A 19,399-nucleotide genomic window follows, 5' to 3' on the forward strand; every position below is an offset into this window, starting at 1 on the left:
TTTGGAGCAAATATTTTAGTCTATAATCCTAAAAAAAACGTCATATTAATTAGAGGTATATGTCAATTACCGTCGAGTTATTCCTCCTTATTCATTAGGTAAATAATTAGTATATATTTCAATAGCAAACGAACAAAATTAAGTATATCTAAAAATCCAATTCAGAATTAAACTATTTGAGAACAGGGGCTAAAGTGAAATAATACAAAATTTTCAAAGGAAGAAAGAAATACCTAAATCCACTCACGGTGGCGCTTGAAGACTCGCAGTTGCAGTTCACTCTCTCCCGCCAAACCCCGCTCCATCGCATGCTTTCCAAGTTCTGCAATTCCCTTCTTCTGTTTCTCACTTTTCGCCGCCATAGAATCCACAGAATGCTATAATCTCGGTTCTAAACCTAAGATACCACAACCAAATCCGTTTTCATTGTGCCTGATTTGAGAACCAAGCCAAGCTCGATTTCAGGCTGTTTACCTTTACTTCGCATCGACGAACCTAGACGGCGATCAATCGCTATATTTTTTAATATTTGTTCCATTGCATCAATGGCGGAGCGGGATCGAGAACTTGTTTCTGCCATTGACGAACTCGACGATGGATCATTCCTCTCGCTTTGCTTTGGTCCTTCAGTGTCCATCAGGACTTGGCTTCTCAATAACGCCGAGAGGTTCCAAATAAGGCCGTCGCTGTTATTCACTGTTTTCCTAGGGTTTACCAAGGATCCGTATCCATATGTTAGAATAGCTGCTCTCGATGGCCTAGTAGGTTTGGGGAACAATGTCTTCGAGGACGGCGGGATGATTGAAGGTTGCTATTACCGTGCTATTGAGCTTCTAAACGACATGGAGGATTGTGTTAGATCGGCTGCAGTACGCGTTGTAAGATACTCGTTTTGCAGATACTTCATCGTTTCTTTTCTTTTACAACACAAAAATGTGATGAAAGTAATTTCGATTTGGTAGTAAGTTGCTGTTCCTTGAGATTTACAGTCCATTATTTTATTTATACATAGGTGTTTGATGACTTGATGACGAATTCTAGTTAGTAGACTTAGTTGTTTCATTACTGTGATCAAGTTACTCGTATTTACAGAATATCAAGTTCCTTTATCAATAATAGCTCTCGACGACTGTTCCAGGTCATCACATGGGGTCTAATGCTTGCCGCGCATAGTCCAGAGAGGAAACGATATTTGTCTGATGAAATATTCATTAATGTAAGTTTTAATTCAATATGCTGTTGATTTATCTAGATTATTGAAATTCATTCATTGAAAAACTTATCATTCTCGGTTTAAGGTATCGTCCTTAACTAGAATTTCAGATATCATTCATATATATAATTAGATTGCTCCATCATTTTTTTCTTCTTAACTCAAGTTAGATTGATTGTCATCTGGAAAATCGTCTTCTGTCTGTCTATTGGCCTGTTTTATTCTTTTACTCTAATTTATCATTATTGCAACGCTAGATTTCTGGATGTTTGGTTGAGATTATCCATTCCATTTAAGCTTCTGTATTTCATTGATTTGACGAATTTGGTTTCTTATTAAGAAAGATTGGAAAAGAAAAGTATCTGAAGAATTCAGAGTTAACAAATTGGTTTTCATTTTTTTACAATATTCACGTAACTCTTACCTTTCATATTGGAAAAAATGTTTGGATACCATTACTGTGATGTGAAGATTGGGCTAACTTACCTGGAACTAGTCCTTGGTAGTCTCAGGATAACATTTCTTCTTGTCTCTAGTGGTGGATTAGTTTTGCCTTAGGTGTTCAACTTCCTTGGTTGTAAGCCACTTTAGATGCGCTTTGATTTTCCCTCTCTCTCAGTTCTCATGTTTAGTGTTTAAAGCTTTCCACTTTGAATAGTGTTTGCATGTGGACAGGTCACACTTAGGAGAACGTTAAGGAAGTGATCATCATTTTCCCATGCCAACTGAACTTTAGGAAGTGCTTTCCTTGCATTGTGTCTTAAAGTGAGTGCTTCGATTATTGATCTTGTACAATGCACCTCTTCTGGTACTTATATATCGGTAATTGCAGCTTTGTTCCATGACAAGAGATATGAGCATGAAGGTCAGGGTTAATGCGTTTGATGCAATAAAAAAATTGGAAATTGTCTCCGAGGATATTCTTTTACAAAGTGTGTCCAAGAAAGTCTTGGGTATCTTCAAGGGAAAAAAGCCTCTTGTTCAATGCTCTACCGAACAATTGGAAATGTTGGCGTTGGATGTTGCGGGAGCTTTTGTGCATGGCGTGGAAGATGAATTCTATCAGGTAACTAATATTAACGTATATGTTTAATTGAAATATACTCCAATTTTTCAATATCATGGATTAGAAAATTTTCTGCTCTTCACCATCCTTGTAATAAGTCATCTCTCCTTGACGCATTTTTCATTTCCAATTTTAAGCGAGTAGTTTCTTCATGTTTTATGCCATGTGGTCTTTGTTGACCATTGTTGCAGCTTGCTTGTTTAAGCACCATACCAATACCATAACAGGTCGGAGTACCCTCCTTCAAATGTATTATCTTATTAAATTGAAGCCTTACATGTTTTTAAGTGGACAATCACTGCCTTAACCTAGAGGTAAAAAAAGACAATTTAAGAAATGAATAGAAACTTTACAGATTGAAGTTTTGTCTACTAAATCACTTTTTTTTGTACGAGTGAATAATATATACTCTTCATTGTGTGAACATGTTTACAAATAAAGGTGATTATGGTATTGACACTCTTTCTTAATCTCAAGGTGCGAAAGTCTGCCTGTGATGCTTTGTATAATTTACCCATCCTATCAACTAAATTTGCTGGGGAGGCCTTAAACTTATTGATGGACGTCCTGAATGATGATTCAGTTTCTGTTCGCTTGCAAGCTTTGGAAACATTACATCACATGGCAATGTCCAAGTGTTTGAAATTGCAAGAAGCGCATATGCACATGGTACAATTAATCCTTATTCTATGTTTTGAAGTATTTCAATTACTCGGAATAGGTGTTCAATGATAGCAGTCTAAGGTTCTGATTATATGTTGATAAAATTTTTGTATCTTTAGTAGTTTACTATTTAAAGTTTGAACTGTACTATATCATACTATGCTGTTCACTGTACATTAAGTCATCTAGAGGCCCAATATTAGCATCTCTATATTTGAGATAGGATTTTAAAGATAAATATCTATAATTTGACTCATATTATTCTTATATCAACACTTGGTTCACTTTGCAGTTTCTCGGTGCTTTAAGTGACAGTAATGGTCATGTAAGATCTGCTTTAAGGAAACTTCTTAAATTAGTGAAGCTTCCAGATTTGGAGACATTTCAATTGTCATTTAATGGTCTTCTCAAAAGTTTAGAATCATACGCGCAGGTATTATCCTCCCCCGACCCTTTCCTTGTATTCTTTCTTCGTTTATGTTATTGTGTATAATGTCTAGAGATTCTTTTTACTTATTGAATACCATTTTTGGAGGATGATATATATATTCCTATATGCATCCTTTGGGAAAAACGCTAATTAGTAGAAGTTTTTGATTTCCTTGTTACTTACTATGTCCTTTCTATTTTAGAAAAGAGTCCATATCATCAATCTTATTGACTTGCTAATCTCACTTCGGTACTTGCTAGGACGAGTCTGGTGTGCTCTCCGTGCTGTTTCATATGGGTCAGAATCATGTAAATATGGCTGCCTCCATTATCCAGGGGGTTTTTAAACAGGTTAGCTTGCTTCACTTTCCTATATGGTATTTCTGGACTCATCTAACAGTATAATGAAATCATTCAAATTTGGGCTAGACATTGACTCATTGTTGTAGTGCCCTGTCTTAACTTTCAAATTGAATGACACTAGAATCTAGTCACTAGCATAGTTTCTCGATTAAATTTCTAGTCTAATTCAAATATCTCTCTCTTTATATCAAAAAAGAAACTAATGACGAACCGTGTGAAACAGACCTGGGAGGTTCATCGAGGATTAGTTTTCAGCCATTATGGCTTAATGAAGTTTTCAGTAGAATTTGAAAATTAAATTCAAAATTTACTGTGTGCGGATGTGGGGCACCTTTATTTTTCAATCCTTTATGATTATTCGTAGAAACTAGAAAGCTAACTCGTGAAGGTCAATGAATGATGATGGTAAATGTTTACTCTCTGAACTGGTCGTTTTCTTCAGATAGATCCAACATCTGAAGGAGAACTTGGATTTGATAGTGTGAAGGTGACTGCATATATCGTTCTAGCTATTTCAGCTCCTGTTTTGGATGATCATACCCTTAGGATTCCGTCAAGATTATTTTCCTATGCAGTTACATTGCTTGGGAAGATCTCTCATGCTTTGGGCGACATTATGGATCAAAGCACCTTTTTTGCTTACTTGCTGGAAAACTGTAAAAACATTGGATCATCTGATCTTGTGCTTAATCCAGAGGGGAGCCCGTGCTCACCTACACCTGGAGGTTCAATCAATGATATACTTGTCTCCCTTAGGACAACTGCAATGATAAATGAGCAACAGCACAAACATGATGATACCATAGAATCTATCAAGACTGTCCTGTCTAAAGTGCAAGATATTTGGCCATTAATACAATCAGGATTTTTGCATCAAGTTTTAAGGACTCTGAGGTTTGTACATTAGTTCTTTGTTTAATTACTTTTGAGGTTATACGTTTAATGAATTGTTGTTATCCTATGGCAACACTATTAAGCTTTTCTTAGAAACGAGTAGGAGAGCAGTCCTGTGCTGATAAAGTAAATGCTTCTTTTTAAAATATAAATAATATGATTCTCCTAGAAATTTTGAGCTAGTACAATTTTGTTCTTTTACCTGGTTGGATAGAAACAACAGTATTTAACGAAAAGGCGAAAGAGAGGAGAGATGGAAGTTTCTGAACTAGCTAAATTTTATCGTGCCTTTTGATTGCTATAGTGGAGTTTATCCAACTCTTGTTGGGGTTCTTTTTCAGTTATGTAAGTTAATTGGGGTAATGTTTGTCTTCGCTTGGTTGGTACATTCTTTTGTATCCTCCATCAATATCAATGAAAAGTGTCACCAATTTTCGATAAATGAGGCCTGCTTTTATCTAACCATAATTCCAGAAAATGTAACTTCATAATTTTTTTCTTTACTTCTCACCCCTATCACTGGTAAACAACAAACCTTCTCCTTATCATTATTTTTACCATGGTTTACAACTCAATGCTTCTATTTAGTGTATCAATTACAGAAACTCTTTTTTTGGTAATTATAGCTTACCCATGATTATCCTAGATTTAAAGGCTACTCTTCATTAGTCTTTTGTTAGGAAGGGGTTTCCCATACCCAGGCCCTGGGCTGTAGCCTCTTTTGTTTCAATATATTCTTGTTTCATATCAAAAAAAGAAAGAAAAAAAAAGAATACTCTTTGGTCTAACTTCCTCATTTTCTTGGGGTTGTAGGTTTTGCAAGGAAGCTTTGGGAACATTCACGCATGGATCAGACACATCTAGTGGCGCTTTAGCCTTTACATTACAGTATCTTAAGATAATAAAACTGGTAGCAAAGGTATGGAATTTGATGTCTGCAAAACTTAATTGTCTTCGTAAAATTGGAGAATGGGAACTCCTATTAGGAAAGCTAGAAAGGGGGCTGAAAGAGTTGAGGAGTAGGTTCATTGGATTCTCTAAAGAAGAAGAACTGCATATCTTAGAATTGATGTTGGTAACTTATACACTCAGGTTGTATAATGGAGAAGTATGGTGTCATCTCATGACTCTGAGAAAGCTGTCTATCATAGCTTCCGACATAGAGCATCTCCTTAAAGAAGGATCTTTTGAGCCATCGACTTTTGTATTTGAAGCCCAAAAGGCATTGTCCAGCCTAGGCACCGTAACTCCTAAAGCTTCTTACAATTTATTTGATTTTAGAAAGTTGCTGCAATCCTTCACCCTAAACCATTTAGAATTTTCTGGAAAACTTAAGCACATCAAGGCAGAATTATTCATTCTAGATAATGACTATGAAAAACCCCTCCATTTTGTTCCAGGATTGCCTGTTGGTATTCCTTGCCAAATTATCCTACACAATGTTCTAAGCGAGAGGAAGTTGTGGGTTCGAATCAGTATGGATGGCATGACAAGTCAGTTTGTTTTTTTGGATTTCCCTGTCTTTGGAGGTTGTGACGAGGTTAGAGAATTTACATATGTTGTTCCATTCTATAGAACCCCAAAAGCTTCTTCTTTTATAGCTAGGATTTGTATAGGACTTGAATGTTGTTTCGAGAGTGCTGAAGTTAGTAAACGTCATGGACATGGAGGTCCGAGACGTGATCTGGCATACATTTGCAAAGAGAAGGAAGTGTATCTTTCTATGATCAATAAAGGTTGATCATAACGTTGAATTTGTTATTTAGTGTAACATTTTGACCTAGGTATTATCTCAGAATTTGTTAGCATGCTTTATTATCTGGCGGATGTCATTCTTTAAATGCTACTTAAATTTTACTGTGTTATTTCAAAACCTCTGTATATGATTAAAATAGCCTACAACTGAAAAAATGAAATAAAGTAAAAGAGATTCTTGTTTCCTAAGAGAGAATTTAATTTTTCTCGGCAATTCAAGTGATTGTTTCTCAGTTTGAACCTTTTATTTGGACATTTCTTTTATGATGCAAATTTCAAACCTTTTCTTTATATATAATCATATCGGTGATCTGTAAATAAATAAGGTTTTTGAAGTATTCTCATTTTAATCGAGTAATGATATAGGCTAATAGAATAACTGAATATAAAAATATGATTTTTTTTCTTTTAGTACATCAAATGCGATGATGGGAATCAAACTTCCTTGAAAATTGTTTGCAACTTTTTATTGATAACAATTCAATATTTGTTCCTAAGGACTATTGAATTAATTTAATATAATTTTCATCTCTAACCCTTCAAGGGGTCATTTTAATGATAATTAGTGATGAGGGTAGATCTTTGCTAATCTTTCTATAGATGCCTATAGCTTTCCCCCTACTTTTGCAGGGTGGTATCACTCTCTAAACGCTGGTTTACTGTTGCTTAAATTACTTGTTCTGCAATTCTTATGAAAAAAGTATTCCGATTGGAGAAATTCCTACCCTTGATTGATGATCCATTCCGCCCTTTTAAAAAATGAGTTTTTATGCTACTTTACTCATCTGTTGAAATTCTTATTGAACCAACCTTCACAAAAAAAATTATGATGTATTTCACATGTCTTCAAAACACATTTTAACGGTCAGCTAAATTAAAAAAAAAAATTAAAAACTTTTTTTTTTAGTTGCCAAAATTTGGCTTAGATCTTGAATAAGGTTCTAAAAAGCTGCAAATGAATACATAGTTAAAAATAGTAGTTCTAAGCTCAATTAAAAAAAAATGGAGCGTAAGAACTGAGTTTCACTTCTTTGTTTGTTCTCAACGAATTTGTGTATGGGATCCGTAATTATATTCACGAAAAAAAAGGGTAGTTTTTGGTTTTCTAATCAGAAGAAACTTTTGCAGCACTGTCTAGGGCGTTGCAGTAATGAACAAAAGAGGAGTTTACCAACATACCAAGCATGTGCAGACGTAGCTTCTGTCTTCTGACGTTGGTTAAACAATAGCTGATAGGAAACACCTCTTCTTTAGGACCCTCGACCTACTTTCCTGCCACCCACGCCCTTCCTTATAACTCTCAGCCTATCATTAAAACTGACTAAATTACAATTGAAATAGGATTAAAAAAAAAAAAAAAACCTGTAACGCAATGTACTTTGAAGAAGGAAGAGATATGGTAGATATTAACTTACAGTGTCCATAATTGTCCCGTCAAGTCTCACACCTCCTATTACGTGTATGGATTCGTTGATAACTCCAGCTGCCGCATATCCACGTGAATTTTTCATGGGTTCTCCTATGATCCACGATTCCATACGTGGATCATATACTTCAACGCTCGAAACCATGGAATCTCCATCAAAGCCCCCGATAACATAACTACATAGTAATACAACATTAAATGCAACTGGGTACGAGAACTTATAACCTCTATATATATTTCTTCTTTTATTTGTGAGTGTCCATAATCAACTTCTACTCGATTATTCTCACGGAACAACCACCTTAGAAAGAAAATTCATAGGATATTATTGTGACCCATAGAGTAATCCATAGCAAATAAAATAAAAAGAAAGAAAAGAACTTACTACAAGCTACATACTGAACAGAAGCAGAAAAGATATCATATCATGGGAAATAAAATGAAAGAAATGGCTTACAGTTTATCGTTCAAAGCAACCAAAGAATGGCATCCTCGTTTTGCGTTCATACTAGGAATTTGGGTCCATGAATGTTCTCGGATGTCAAATCTTTCAGCAGATCTGAAAATGCAGAAAGTGGAAGAGACCGTGAAAACTGTTATATCTTTCAAGCCGACTCAGTTTTAAGGAATGAGATCTCCGATGACTAGAAAGAAAAAGAAAAACAAATCATGATATCTTACTTCAAATAATCGCTGCCATCAAACCCGCCTGTTGCATAAAGCAAGCCATCGAGCTCCACTGCAGCAACAGCAAATCGCTGAAGAAAATAATCTAGCAGTTAAAGAAATTGTTAACAAATAAAATTCAACCGCAAATAAGTCATCGATGGCAGGTTAAACCAGAAAAGAAAACTCAAAACAAATTTGTTTGTCATAACCAGCACTTGGAAGAATTAGTTTGCAAAATCAACTGACTGAAACATGAGTTATCACAGACACTTAAAATAAACATGACAGACATGCCAAAAACATCACTTGCCCTTTGTAGCATTGACCTTGTACAGATCCATCGTCCAAGATCTAAGTCAAGCATTTCAACATCTGAGAAGGATTCGATGCCATTTCCACCGCCAATAGCAAATAATTTGTTACCAATGGTAACTCCTCCCAGGCTTCCCTTTTCCGCACTTAAAGAAGGGCCCAAGGTCCATTGATCAGTCTCCAAGTTATATGATTCAACTTCAGCGACAAAGAATAAAAATGTGAGAAATTATTTGGTTATACAAACTAAGAAATTCTAGAAAATTAGTGAAATCTCATACCTGTGTTATACCATGCAGAATAACCATTACCACCACCAAAAACGTAAAGCTGACTATTCAACCATGCAACAGAAGCATATGAACGTACATTTCTCATTGGCCTAAGAGATTTAATCACATCCCTAAAAGGATCATATAATTCCAAAGTTGACAACCATGATTCACCATCATATCCTCCAATCAAAAAAATGGATTCATTAGGATCCAAACATGAGTCTTCAAATTGTTCCTCCCCAACTGCCCTCTCTGGTTCTACTGCATTTGAGTTTGACAAAGAACTCGACATCATACGACTCTTCAACTCCTGGATTTCTCCTTCTGCCTCCAACTGCCAAAATAAGTTGAAAATTCTCCCATAAATCATATAATACAAGTTAGCAAGGGTTGTTATCTGCCCTTAAACCATTTTCATCTTTTGTAGAAGGGTCATAAACAACAGGCATTTGAGATGAAGAGAATCAATGTTAAAAAGACAAATTACTTAAAACACAAGCAGTACCAAGTTTTTTCAACCCTCATCCTCACAAAAGCATGCATCATCTTGCAAACCTTCAGCAAAACAACTTCATTAGAAAACTTGTTTCTAAATTTTTAATCATTTTATCTGAGTGTTTTTTGACGTACAGATAAACTCAAAAGATCAAGAATTTATAGACACTTGTTTAAAGTTTAAAAAATAAAAGAATACAATTTATCTCCTACATTAAAGAATTCTTTAGAAATTAGAATCAATAACTTGTACCTTATAATATGTAGAGAGCAACCACTATTTTATGGTCCAGAAGAGAAAATAATGGATTGAGACAAACAATAAAAATTTAAAACAGCACCGTTCCTCGAAATCAGTAATACAATCATACAATGTACTACTGTAAAGATATTCATAATATGCTAATTATCCCACCTATATTTTGATTAAAAAACATGAAGACATCAGATTTTTCTAATATGACCAAAAGCATAGACATGCACAAGGGAGATTTTATTGTAGTGAACTTTTGAAAGTAAATCAAAAGAAAGTACCAGCTTTGTCTCCAAAAAAGCTATTTTCTCAGCTTGTTCTGCTTTATAATCCTTTAGCTCTTGTATCTCCTGAACCAACTACAACCAGAGAGAAGAAATATTATAACACAGGTTAAACAATGTAATCCAGAAAGATAACACACTATAAATATATACATTCCGTAACTACCTTAGCCATTAGAGACTGAAGTTCAGTAGAAGAACCACAATCCTCTTCATTGTTGTCTTTGGATTCTATTGGTTCGCCAGAATTACCCTTGTTCTCCAAATTCGTGTCCTTATTAGAGGTAGTACATTCTGTATCACTTGTTAAAGGCAACGAACTTTCATGATGATTTGTAGCCAGTTGTTGTAGTTTAAGGAATATTCGGTATTCCTCCTCTTCATTGGCCAAATTTGCATCAAAATGAGCTTCAAATGCTCTGTTTCCTGCATCTAATGAGGAATTAACATCCACAGTGTCTGATACTTGACTTGCCAGGTCAAAGTGCTCCTCCAGAATTTCTGGTTTGATCTTGTCACTTCCATCACTTGTTTCCAAGGAGGAGAGGCCTGTACAAAAAGTCCTCCACTTCGTTGTAAATTGTGGTACACGTGAAGCCACTGCTTGAGATGCTAATAAAGAAATCAACTTATTAGTCTGAGCGTGATCTAGCTCAAACCAGAAATGACTGGGGCCATAATAGTTGTCCGTAATTATAGGTTTGAACTGATTTTCTAACAAAGGTTGACACTCCATACGAACATGAATTTGAACCTAATGAAGAAATAGATACTATGAGGAAAAGAGCTTTTTTTTTAATGATATCTCCGTCCCTCTTTACAATTATGCAAATAAGGAGGAATAGAACAAGCATGGACATTTTCATGCAAAACCTGAGCTGGATAAAGTGTTCTCTCTGAACCGTCAGTAGTCCACCCATACGGATTAATGTTCATCTGACCATAACTAGCCGCCTCGAAGATACCATGCAATTTTCTGTTGCTGTAGTTGAATAGAAACAAAGGCAAACCAGGATCAATGTTCTTCACATATGAAAAGTGTTGAGTAGGCAAACCTATATGATGGAAAATAAAGCTGTTAGTGAACATAGGACAGAACATTGAAACATAACAAGAGAGAAATTATAGAGTGAAGAGGGAAGGAAAATTATAAGCAGAACAGAGTATTGGATAAGACTAGTAAAAGAAGTAAAAGAAGAAGCAGAAAATTTGATTGAATTGTTGATAACGAACCAAAGAGCTGTTTTGAAAGACATTCCTTTATGGTGCTGTTTGTACATCCAAATATTACGCTTCCAAGGTGACATTTACTCAAATTTCTGGTAGCTGCACTAGCATTCAGTGGAGCAGAAGATCCACCTTTGAACTTTAGAGCTCTCCTTCCTGTATTCATTCCTTCATACAGAGAAGTGGAGGAAAAAAAAAAGACCATTCAAAATCCTAAACTGAAAAAATATACTGCACGTTGTAACCAGAGACATACATGTCAGCCCACATAAGAAAAAATTCATCCAACAGCAGTTGCATTCATAGTCTAATTTAACTACCTCCTGAATATATGACAACATTTTTCTTTACAAAAAAGCAGGTTCTCTAGTGGTATACCACATTTAGTCCACATAATTTATTTTGTTATTAACTTTTGGCTCTACAAAACCGCAAGAAAGACAAAAAATTATTTGGAGAAGACAGAAGACAGAAAAGCAAACATTATCAGAAGTATGAAAACTGAAAAGTAATAATGATAATAGCAAATGGACCTAGTTGGTCAGATTTATTCCTAATTGGCTTAATTCTTGATGGCTTGAGTTCACCAAAAGATAGGGATCATACATCATTTACATAGCAGATTCAGTGGGGAAGAAGGTAAAAATAAACCACCCAAATGCTTAAAGAACCTTTTGCGTGCAACACATAAATAACAACTGAAGCTAAATCGAGTGCAGAGTACAAATATAAAATTATGTCAAGATACATAAGGATATTCCCGAACTCCTCAAAATCTGACATAAAGAACAATTGAAGCTACATCAACTACAATGTAAATTGTGAACCAGGACAGAATAACCAATTAGTAACAAAATTGATGCAAATAACGACACTAACAGAACCTAATGAGAAATTGGCGTACCTTCAGAACATGACAGTACGAGAGTACTTAAGAAAGGTCTCGTGACATGATTCCAAAAGGCAAAGCATATAGACAAAATTTGCATATCATAGCGCAGCAGAGTAAAAGCATATTATCTTTCAAGATATTATCGCATCTTCAAACACGATGCATTTCAGACACGATCCTAGAGTGAAATGCAAATTACAATTCGTCCGAACAAAATATTTAAATTATCGTGATTGTCTAACTAATAACAACAGGTTACTAATAATACATTTCGAATGTGCGTGTTAAAATGAGTAGCAAACTTCGCTAATGATTCTTATCGTCTGGCAACAAATCTGCGAGCATTACTCGGGTAACCAGACTATTGAACAAGTACGATAATAAGAATATGCGCACTTCGATTGCCGCTAGGTTTTTAAGCGCTAAGAGCCTGAAACCATAAATCCAGAGCTTCTACTGCTTTTAAACGATAACAATGTCAAGCATTCTCAATCTAAACCACCGAATCATACGAGACTCTCGCTATCTGAACAATTACCTTTCTCTTGAGGCGACCGATTCAAATGAATGTCTCGCCGTCGGAACAAAGCAAAATTTCACAGCGACGGATTCAGGTAGAGTTCTCAATATCTACTCACTCTTCCTTCCACAAAATGTTGAAATGAGATTCATCAAGCGATGAAGTTTCCTTTCACTCTCTCGCAATCGTGAGGGAGAAACGTACCAAGCGACTGCGCTTTACTTCGAGGAGTCATCCGCCGCGAAAACTCAAAACAGAGCGCGAAATGAGGCGTTCCTTCTATTCTACAACGAGTGCGTCTTCTCACTGCGACGCTGGAGAGAGAGACGATAGTGAAGCAGTGAAGAGACACGGGCTATAAACTGGTGTTTCGTGCTTATGGTATTGATAAATAAGATCGCGACGTGTCACGTCTGCGTGGCAATCAATGGTTCCCACTTTCTTTATCGAACGGTTCTGATCAAAACAATCGAAACAACCCGATTGCGGGTGTGGGAGAGGATGTAACATAATATGCGTATAGCGTATGAGGTTGCTTGGTTGGCAGGGCAGTTTCGAAAGTTGAAGAAAAGAGGCAAAACTAATTAAAAAATGGAAGGAGACGGACGGAGTATTTCTGTATGTTTTGTTTCTTTAATGTTCACCCTTTTTTTTTAGTACCTTTAGTGCCCACATGTTTTAATCATAAATGGAAAATTCAGGGCAATAAATATTTTTATTCCAAATGTCTTCAATTTAATATTAGGTTTTCTAGTACAACATATGGAGTCGGATGGGAGATCGAACTCACAGTATCTTTGTTATAGATATATGCTAATTACTGTTGAGTTGCTCGCTTTGACAATTTAAAGTTACTTTTATTCATATTCGTATTTTATTTATTTCATCTATATCTTTGACTTTAAAATTCTTTTAAATATGTTCCTAAACGATTTTATTCTTTTTTTAGTACAATAAATTTTAGAATGGAAGATTCGAACTCATAGAGAATAGGTGTCAAGAATCATTGAACTAAGGTACTAGATGTCAATAACCGTTGAGGCATTGACTATTATTAACATGACCTAACCTACACGGTCGAGTAGAAAATAAGTGAGTTAAGATAATTTGTACCTAGTTGAAGTCACAACATAAAACTACTCTATCTTACCTATATACTTAAAATTCACACAAAATATATATAGGGGCATATAGTCATTCAAACTAATTTAGGGCCTAATATTCTGTTTATTGTTCATCGTTTCTAATTTTATTAAAAATATGAAAATTATTTATGTTTATTGTTTACCATATTTTATAAACATTCTAAAAACTCTATATAAACTTTGGAAACGACTAAAATAAGTTTTTTATTTTTGATTTATTCAACATAAATACAAATCCCGTTTTAGCATTCTTACATGAAAGTGTGTCAGGGCCATGCAATTCTATTTTTCTTTATTAAAGAAATAGAGAACAAAAATAACAAATGATAACGTTACCAAATAGATAGTTAGAAGTCAACACATAAATAATTTGTTTCAAACGTGTTATGTAATAAATTATTAGATATAAAATAAATAAGTATTAAATAATATAAATGATTAATACGATTACTACAGATTTAAATGTAACTCAATTAGTATGCATTATAATTTCTATCAAAATGTCGAGGGTTAACTCTTACCTATTGAACTAAAATTATTTATATACAAGATACATACGTATACATACAAGTACTATAAACATAGATTTAGCAATGATTGAACTATAAATATATTAATTTATAGTTTATGGAATGCAGTAAGCTTAACCGAGTAACGCCGGTATAACAATTACCTATTAAAACCATACAATAATTAATTGGCTGTCATATTGTTCCCAACAAAGAAAAAAAAAAGTTGGCTGTCATATCAAATGGAGGGAAAAAGACCCATTTTTACCTAACTTTTACAAAGGGTATCATTTGCAACTTCATCAAATTACAAATTAACTTAAATGATTGGAATATCTATTTGAATATGTCACATTTTTAATTGGTGAGTTATCCTTCAAGGGTCAATTTCTACATTGGTTTTTATTAAAATTAGTGGATGATTAAAGAAAACGGAACAATTGGTAAATTGATTTGTTCCGTAAAATGACTTCCTATTATCATAGATAGTTAAACAAAACCAGGATCAATAATTTTTAAAAACTTGATGTTTACAAATATTTTATAAAAATATATTACAGTCGTAATTACTATATATATACACACACGCACTTGGACAAAAGATTTATCAAATAAAAAATAATTTCAGAAAGTCTGGGAAAAAAGGAAGTTTAAACCAAAATATGTAGAGAAAAATTGTCAATAATCAAAACAAAGTAACAATCCACGTATTAAAAAAAAAGTAACATATTATTATTGTTAATATTTTTGTTAGTAAAAAACCAAAGTAATAAATTTTTTTTTTTTTTAGTACAGCCAAAGTAATAAATTGATTGTAATATAAACGTATTTTGAATGGCCTTATGCTGAACAGAACATAGGCAGCAGGCGCGGCCGCTTTCCCACTAAACGGCGACGTTGCAGCAGATACCCTTTTACAATTAACAAGCCCCCCCGTCCCCTTCTTCACTTGTCATCAGTATATCCTTCTTAATTTTCAAAATCTTCCAAACGCTCGACCTTTTTTCTCTGGGTTTCTCTCTCTCTTAACCAGCAAGAGGACAACGATTTTCGTACCAGCAAGAAAGGAGGTAAGCAAAACCGATTCCGTTGTCAAATTATTACATCAAACCCTTCGAAGACGAGTTAATTTTTCTCAATTTGTTATCCGTTTTGATGAATTCGATTGCGGTTCTGTAGAAAAGCGTTGCGGCGCCTCACAATCTCGCGAAATCTTAAAAGTCGAGGCTTCGGGCGAGCAATCGAAGCCGTTGAAGTTGCAAGTGATGGAGATTAGCGGAGGGACAGAGGGCCTGAGTCGCGTTCCTTTATCAGAAGTTGTTTCGGATTGCGTCAAACGATGGTTTAAAGACACTCTGAAGGAGGCCAAAGCCGGGGACATCAATATGCAGGTCTTGGTGGGTCAAATGTACTATAGCGGTTATGGGGTTCCAAGAGATGCTCAGAAGGTCAATTTCTTCCCTATCAGTAAATAGAGATCTTATTGCTCAATTCCTCACAGTTTTGAAGAAATAAAGAACTAGAAGACCATGCTCAATTACATACCTTTTCGAAATTCTTGCGCTTATATAGACTTCTGTGCTGTTTGGGTATTATTGGTCAACCGTATTTTCGTAAATATTGTAAATTCCGTTGTGCTCCGGCTAAAAATAGTTCTTAATGTACTCTGGCCGTTTTCTTTTCTATAGTTTACTAATTTGTTATAACTTTGAGTTTGAGGAGATTGGAACATTTCTTGATGTCTTAAGATTAATCAATTCAAATTTTGTTTTTGTTTGTTAAAGCCCTATTGTCTTAAATGGAATTTTATGGTTGCATCTATGGTTCCTCTCCCCCTAACTTTTCATAGTCCATTGTTTCTTTCTCTCTAAGGATCTGTAACTAAAAAGATTATTTGTTTATTTGGACTCTAGGGAAGAATTTGGATGACAAAAGCATCAAGAAGTCGATCGTCGGTTTGGAAAGTTAGTGATAAACATCCAGGTTGACTGCCATTTTTTCTTTAAAAAGTTATCAAATCTTTTAACTGTTAACTTCTTTTGCTAATATTGTATAACATTTATAAATATCTTGAATCTGGTAGGTTATAATGCAAGTGATTCAGATTCAGATGACTTGACTCGTGATTCTTAACCACACCAGTGTTGCTGATTCCTCTATGTTGTGTCAAAACTACCACTGGTATCTTTACGACTCCTTGTCTTTTGGCCATTTAAATTGTTTATGCTATGGTTCTTGTGTGTGACATCAATTATGCTCTCTAGCACATGGGAAAAGGTACTAGTAAAAGGGAGAAAGTTGCTAAGAGACGACGTTTTTGCTGCTTAAGGATCAATCTTTAATTTTTATGATATGATATACCTTATTACACAGTTGTTAAAACTAGTGCCTTCTTCTCTAAGTGATTTAGCTAATGTTGATGACAAATGGATCTTCTACCCTAGATCTGCTGCTCTAGTTTTTTTTTTCTTTATTATTATTGTTGTTGTTGTGACTTTTGCAATATCATGTGCGTTCCATGTCCCTTATATGCTGCTGAAGACGCTAGACACCTTTCAGATGTTCATGTTATGCAAGTCTTGCACTTCCTGATATGAAAACCCTGGCGATTTTGGAACGAGGAACTTTTTGGGTATATGAACCCCCCTAATTCACAAACACTAAACCCCAAATCGATTCGATTTCAACCTTAAGGTTTAGGTTAGACATGAATTGCCTTAAGATCAAAGCTCTTAAGACAAAGAACACGTCCTTGGCCCAAGAGTCGAACACTCCACAAGATAGGATGATGAATTCCACTTGAACGTTCTTGGCGTGCAACTCAACAAACATGAAATTGTAAAGTTCAAAGAATCTTACCGGCTTAACTTGAAAACAAAAGTCTCGATGGCTAAATTCCATTAAAACTTATCTAATATGTAAAACAAGTAATGACCAAGCTTTAGATAGCCTCCCGGCTAAATCCTAAATGCCACATCATTAACACAATAGCAAAAGACAAAAAAAAAAAAAAAAAAAAAACTACTTAAAATTTGAAATCAATAAATTACATTAAAAGATTAAATAAAATTTTATCATAATGTAAAATCCTGGGCGGTTCATATCACTTCTTGTGTCCTTTTGTTTGGAACCATAGGACCAATTGGAACAACTTCTAGATGTGAAATTTGGGTGCTACTTCTCATGGAAAACAATTGAAGAGGACACCTGAAACATAATTTTTTTTCCCTTATAACTAGAAAATCTTTGTTATTTCAAGATCTTTGGTTTCTGTTTGTTCTGTTTAATCCTTATTAGTCGTGGGACTAGATCCAACTATCTTAGACTATACTTCAAATCTAGTTTCTGCTTGATGTCTGGCAAGAATGATTGTTTTATATCCTCTATATACTTAAATTGTCTTTTCACCAACCAAGCTGCTGCTTCTGTGTCAACTTAGCTGTACCATGGAAGCATAAAAAATTGCTCTGAGATTATGTTAAGCTTAATTTTATTTACCCTTAACAGGTTATAACTGGCTACCCTGGTCCTTCAGACTCGCTTATAAATGGTGCTTTTCTCGTCATATGAATGTGGAGTTGGTTGAAACTGTATCGTACCGCTAATTTTAAATTGATATGGTTGGATTGTGTTGTTCGAATTGACCTAGTTGGCCCCAATGAGAAGAATGGAATACTAATTTTTGATTGAGATTTTGCTCCTTGACATGCTTTGCATCTTGCATTTTGAAAACACTTCTAACTCGGTTTTATGATTTTGTAGGATGTGCTTTTGACTGTGGAAACTCTACTTGCTCGGCTATCTGTGTAGCTGCGAAGAATTCGTTTACTTGCTGTGTGAATGTTGGATTTGATAGATGTAATGTGATATGGATTACCTTTATCCTACAAACAATTTGTTGCACTTCCATGTGGTCAAATGGGCTAAATCTTATATCCAATTTTCATTTTCTGTTTAGATTACCACTGTTTACCGTTTGCAGGAGATTTTTTTAATTTGATTTTTTCATAAATGTCAAATTTTGAACATTTTTGAGTTGCCATATCAAATTGCCCTTTTAAGAGCAGTCTTACAGCCTTTCCAAGTATTGCTTATACGTGACTAGCAGTTTCTGAGGGTCGGTGGGTAACGCCTTTCTTTTATTACTATTATTGTTTTATTTAGGGACGGATAAAAATAGGTTTAGTTACTACTTTCCGTTTCCTTTTTATTTTTTTTATTTTTAGTAAGATAATTGAAATATACCTATCAATTATTTTTGTTTGTGGTGTGGTTAACTTTTGAAAATGAAATTTTAGAATAACGAAAATGTGGATGGCTCCATTAAAATGATTAAATTTGAGATGCGAAGACGACGGGGCACTAAGAGATGAGGGTAGTCCTTGCAATTTAACGCAGTTTACGTAAAATATTGCAATATTGCCACCCAAAAAATAATGGTAAATCTTATACCAAAATGAGAACATGCATAACTGTTAATATGTAGATTTATATCACTTTATATAAATTAATTGACAATAAACTTTCATAGTTAATCAATATTTAAGGTAATCAATTGTATTAAAAGTTATCACCATATTTGGTCTCGGCGAATGGAAAAAAAGAAACGAATATCAGTGAATAATCTTTCACTTAAATAAGATAATAAGTAAAATTATATTATAAAATAAAGCTAAAGTATGCATTTTAAAAATCTAGGAGCTATCCAAAAAAAAAAAAAAAGTTAATTTAAAGTTTACTCAAAAGTAGTCAAAGAACAACTCTGAGGATTTAAATCTGTTGGTTCAACCTAATTTTTACTAATATTGATCTAAGGGAAAAAACGACAATGAAATCTCTCTCCTTTGAAGAATAAACTGAACGGAAAATTTTATTTTTTAATAAACCATTTGTCAGAATTTTAAAACTGAAATCAACATTTTTTTTTTCCTTTTGTTGGAATAACTTCGTTCAAAATCCACCTTATATGTGCAAGAAACCCTATCTAGCTATGACAAATTAAATAACAA

The 19,399-nt window shown here is 34.5% G+C and overlaps 3 protein-coding genes across 11 annotated transcripts; 2 read left to right on the top strand and 1 right to left on the bottom strand.

Annotated features, from left to right (window-relative positions):
• Positions 1-191: 191 nt before the first annotated feature.
• Positions 192-6,616, top strand: SIEL (ARM repeat superfamily protein). Of its 7 annotated transcripts, none has more exons than XM_088123573.1 (9): positions 817-878; positions 1,139-1,216; positions 1,889-1,978; positions 2,046-2,279; positions 2,757-2,948; positions 3,235-3,375; positions 3,633-3,722; positions 4,177-4,628; positions 5,442-6,616. In XM_088123573.1, exons 4-9 carry the CDS (start codon positions 2,055-2,057, stop codon positions 6,367-6,369), a joined length of 2,028 nt encoding a protein of 675 aa, XP_087979699.1. In that variant the 5' UTR covers positions 817-878; positions 1,139-1,216; positions 1,889-1,978; positions 2,046-2,054; the 3' UTR covers positions 6,370-6,616. The 7 variants fall into 7 exon arrangements, with proteins under 7 accessions (XP_022157325.1, XP_022157326.1, XP_087979699.1 ...); XM_088123574.1 differs by lacking the exon at positions 817-878 and adding an exon at positions 944-961; XM_022301633.2 differs by lacking the exon at positions 1,889-1,978 and having other exon boundaries at positions 192-878.
• Positions 6,617-7,345: 729 nt separating this feature from the next.
• LOC111024010 (influenza virus NS1A-binding protein) lies at positions 7,346-13,085 on the bottom strand. 3 transcript variants are annotated; one of them, XM_088123577.1, is made up of 12 exons: positions 12,941-13,072; positions 12,755-12,855; positions 11,331-11,492; positions 10,971-11,152; positions 10,264-10,851; positions 10,095-10,172; positions 9,072-9,399; positions 8,789-8,988; positions 8,491-8,567; positions 8,267-8,368; positions 7,799-7,985; positions 7,346-7,688 (listed from the first exon to the last, which is right to left on the bottom strand). In XM_088123577.1, the coding sequence occupies exons 3-12, from the start codon at positions 11,488-11,490 to the stop codon at positions 7,602-7,604; spliced, it is 1,989 nt and encodes a 662-aa protein (XP_087979703.1). In that variant the 5' UTR covers positions 11,491-11,492; positions 12,755-12,855; positions 12,941-13,072; the 3' UTR covers positions 7,346-7,601. The 3 variants fall into 3 exon arrangements, 2 of the variants coding, with proteins under 2 accessions (XP_087979703.1, XP_087979704.1); XM_088123578.1 differs by having other exon boundaries at positions 7,346-7,704; positions 12,755-13,082; XR_015790672.1 differs by lacking the exon at positions 7,346-7,688 and having other exon boundaries at positions 7,948-7,985; positions 8,805-8,988; positions 12,755-13,085.
• Positions 13,086-15,298: 2,213 nt separating this feature from the next.
• On the top strand, positions 15,299-18,347 carry LOC111024062 (uncharacterized). Its single transcript, XM_022301643.2, has 5 exons — positions 15,299-15,460; positions 15,570-15,838; positions 16,304-16,373; positions 16,474-16,571; positions 18,153-18,347. Exons 2-4 carry the CDS (start codon positions 15,656-15,658, stop codon positions 16,521-16,523), a joined length of 303 nt encoding a protein of 100 aa, XP_022157335.1. The 5' UTR covers positions 15,299-15,460; positions 15,570-15,655; the 3' UTR covers positions 16,524-16,571; positions 18,153-18,347.
• The last annotated feature ends 1,052 nt before the right edge of the window (positions 18,348-19,399 follow it).

This window comes from Momordica charantia, assembly GCF_013281855.1.
Source record: "Momordica charantia cultivar OHB3-1 chromosome 5 unlocalized genomic scaffold, Mcharantia_2.0 BLBB01000005.1, whole genome shotgun sequence".
NCBI classification, from domain to species: Eukaryota; Viridiplantae; Streptophyta; class Magnoliopsida; order Cucurbitales; family Cucurbitaceae; genus Momordica; species Momordica charantia.

Bases quoted from the DNA above. Each gene is read 5' to 3' on its own strand.
- SIEL (XM_022301633.2), top strand. From the start codon at position 546: ATGGCGGAGCGGGATCGAGAACTTGTTTCTGCCATTGACGAACTCGAC. The intron at 879-1,138 runs GTAAGATACTCG...CGACTGTTCCAG, and splicing joins GATCGGCTGCAGTACGCGTT to GTCATCACATGGGGTCTAAT. The intron at 2,280-2,756 runs GTAACTAATATT...CTTAATCTCAAG, and splicing joins TGGAAGATGAATTCTATCAG to GTGCGAAAGTCTGCCTGTGA.
- LOC111024010 (XM_088123577.1), bottom strand. From the start codon at position 11,490: ATGAATACAGGAAGGAGAGCTCTAAAGTTCAAAGGTGGATCTTCTGCT. The intron at 10,852-10,970 runs GTTTTGCATGAA...TTTCTTCATTAG, and splicing joins GAACACTTTATCCAGCTCAG to GTTCAAATTCATGTTCGTAT. The intron at 7,689-7,798 runs GTAAGTTAATAT...TTTTAATGATAG, and splicing joins ACGGGACAATTATGGACACT to GCTGAGAGTTATAAGGAAGG.
- LOC111024062 (XM_022301643.2), top strand. From the start codon at position 15,656: ATGGAGATTAGCGGAGGGACAGAGGGCCTGAGTCGCGTTCCTTTATCA. The intron at 15,839-16,303 runs GTCAATTTCTTC...TTTGGACTCTAG, and splicing joins TTCCAAGAGATGCTCAGAAG to GGAAGAATTTGGATGACAAA. The intron at 16,374-16,473 runs GTTGACTGCCAT...TGAATCTGGTAG, and splicing joins AGTTAGTGATAAACATCCAG to GTTATAATGCAAGTGATTCA.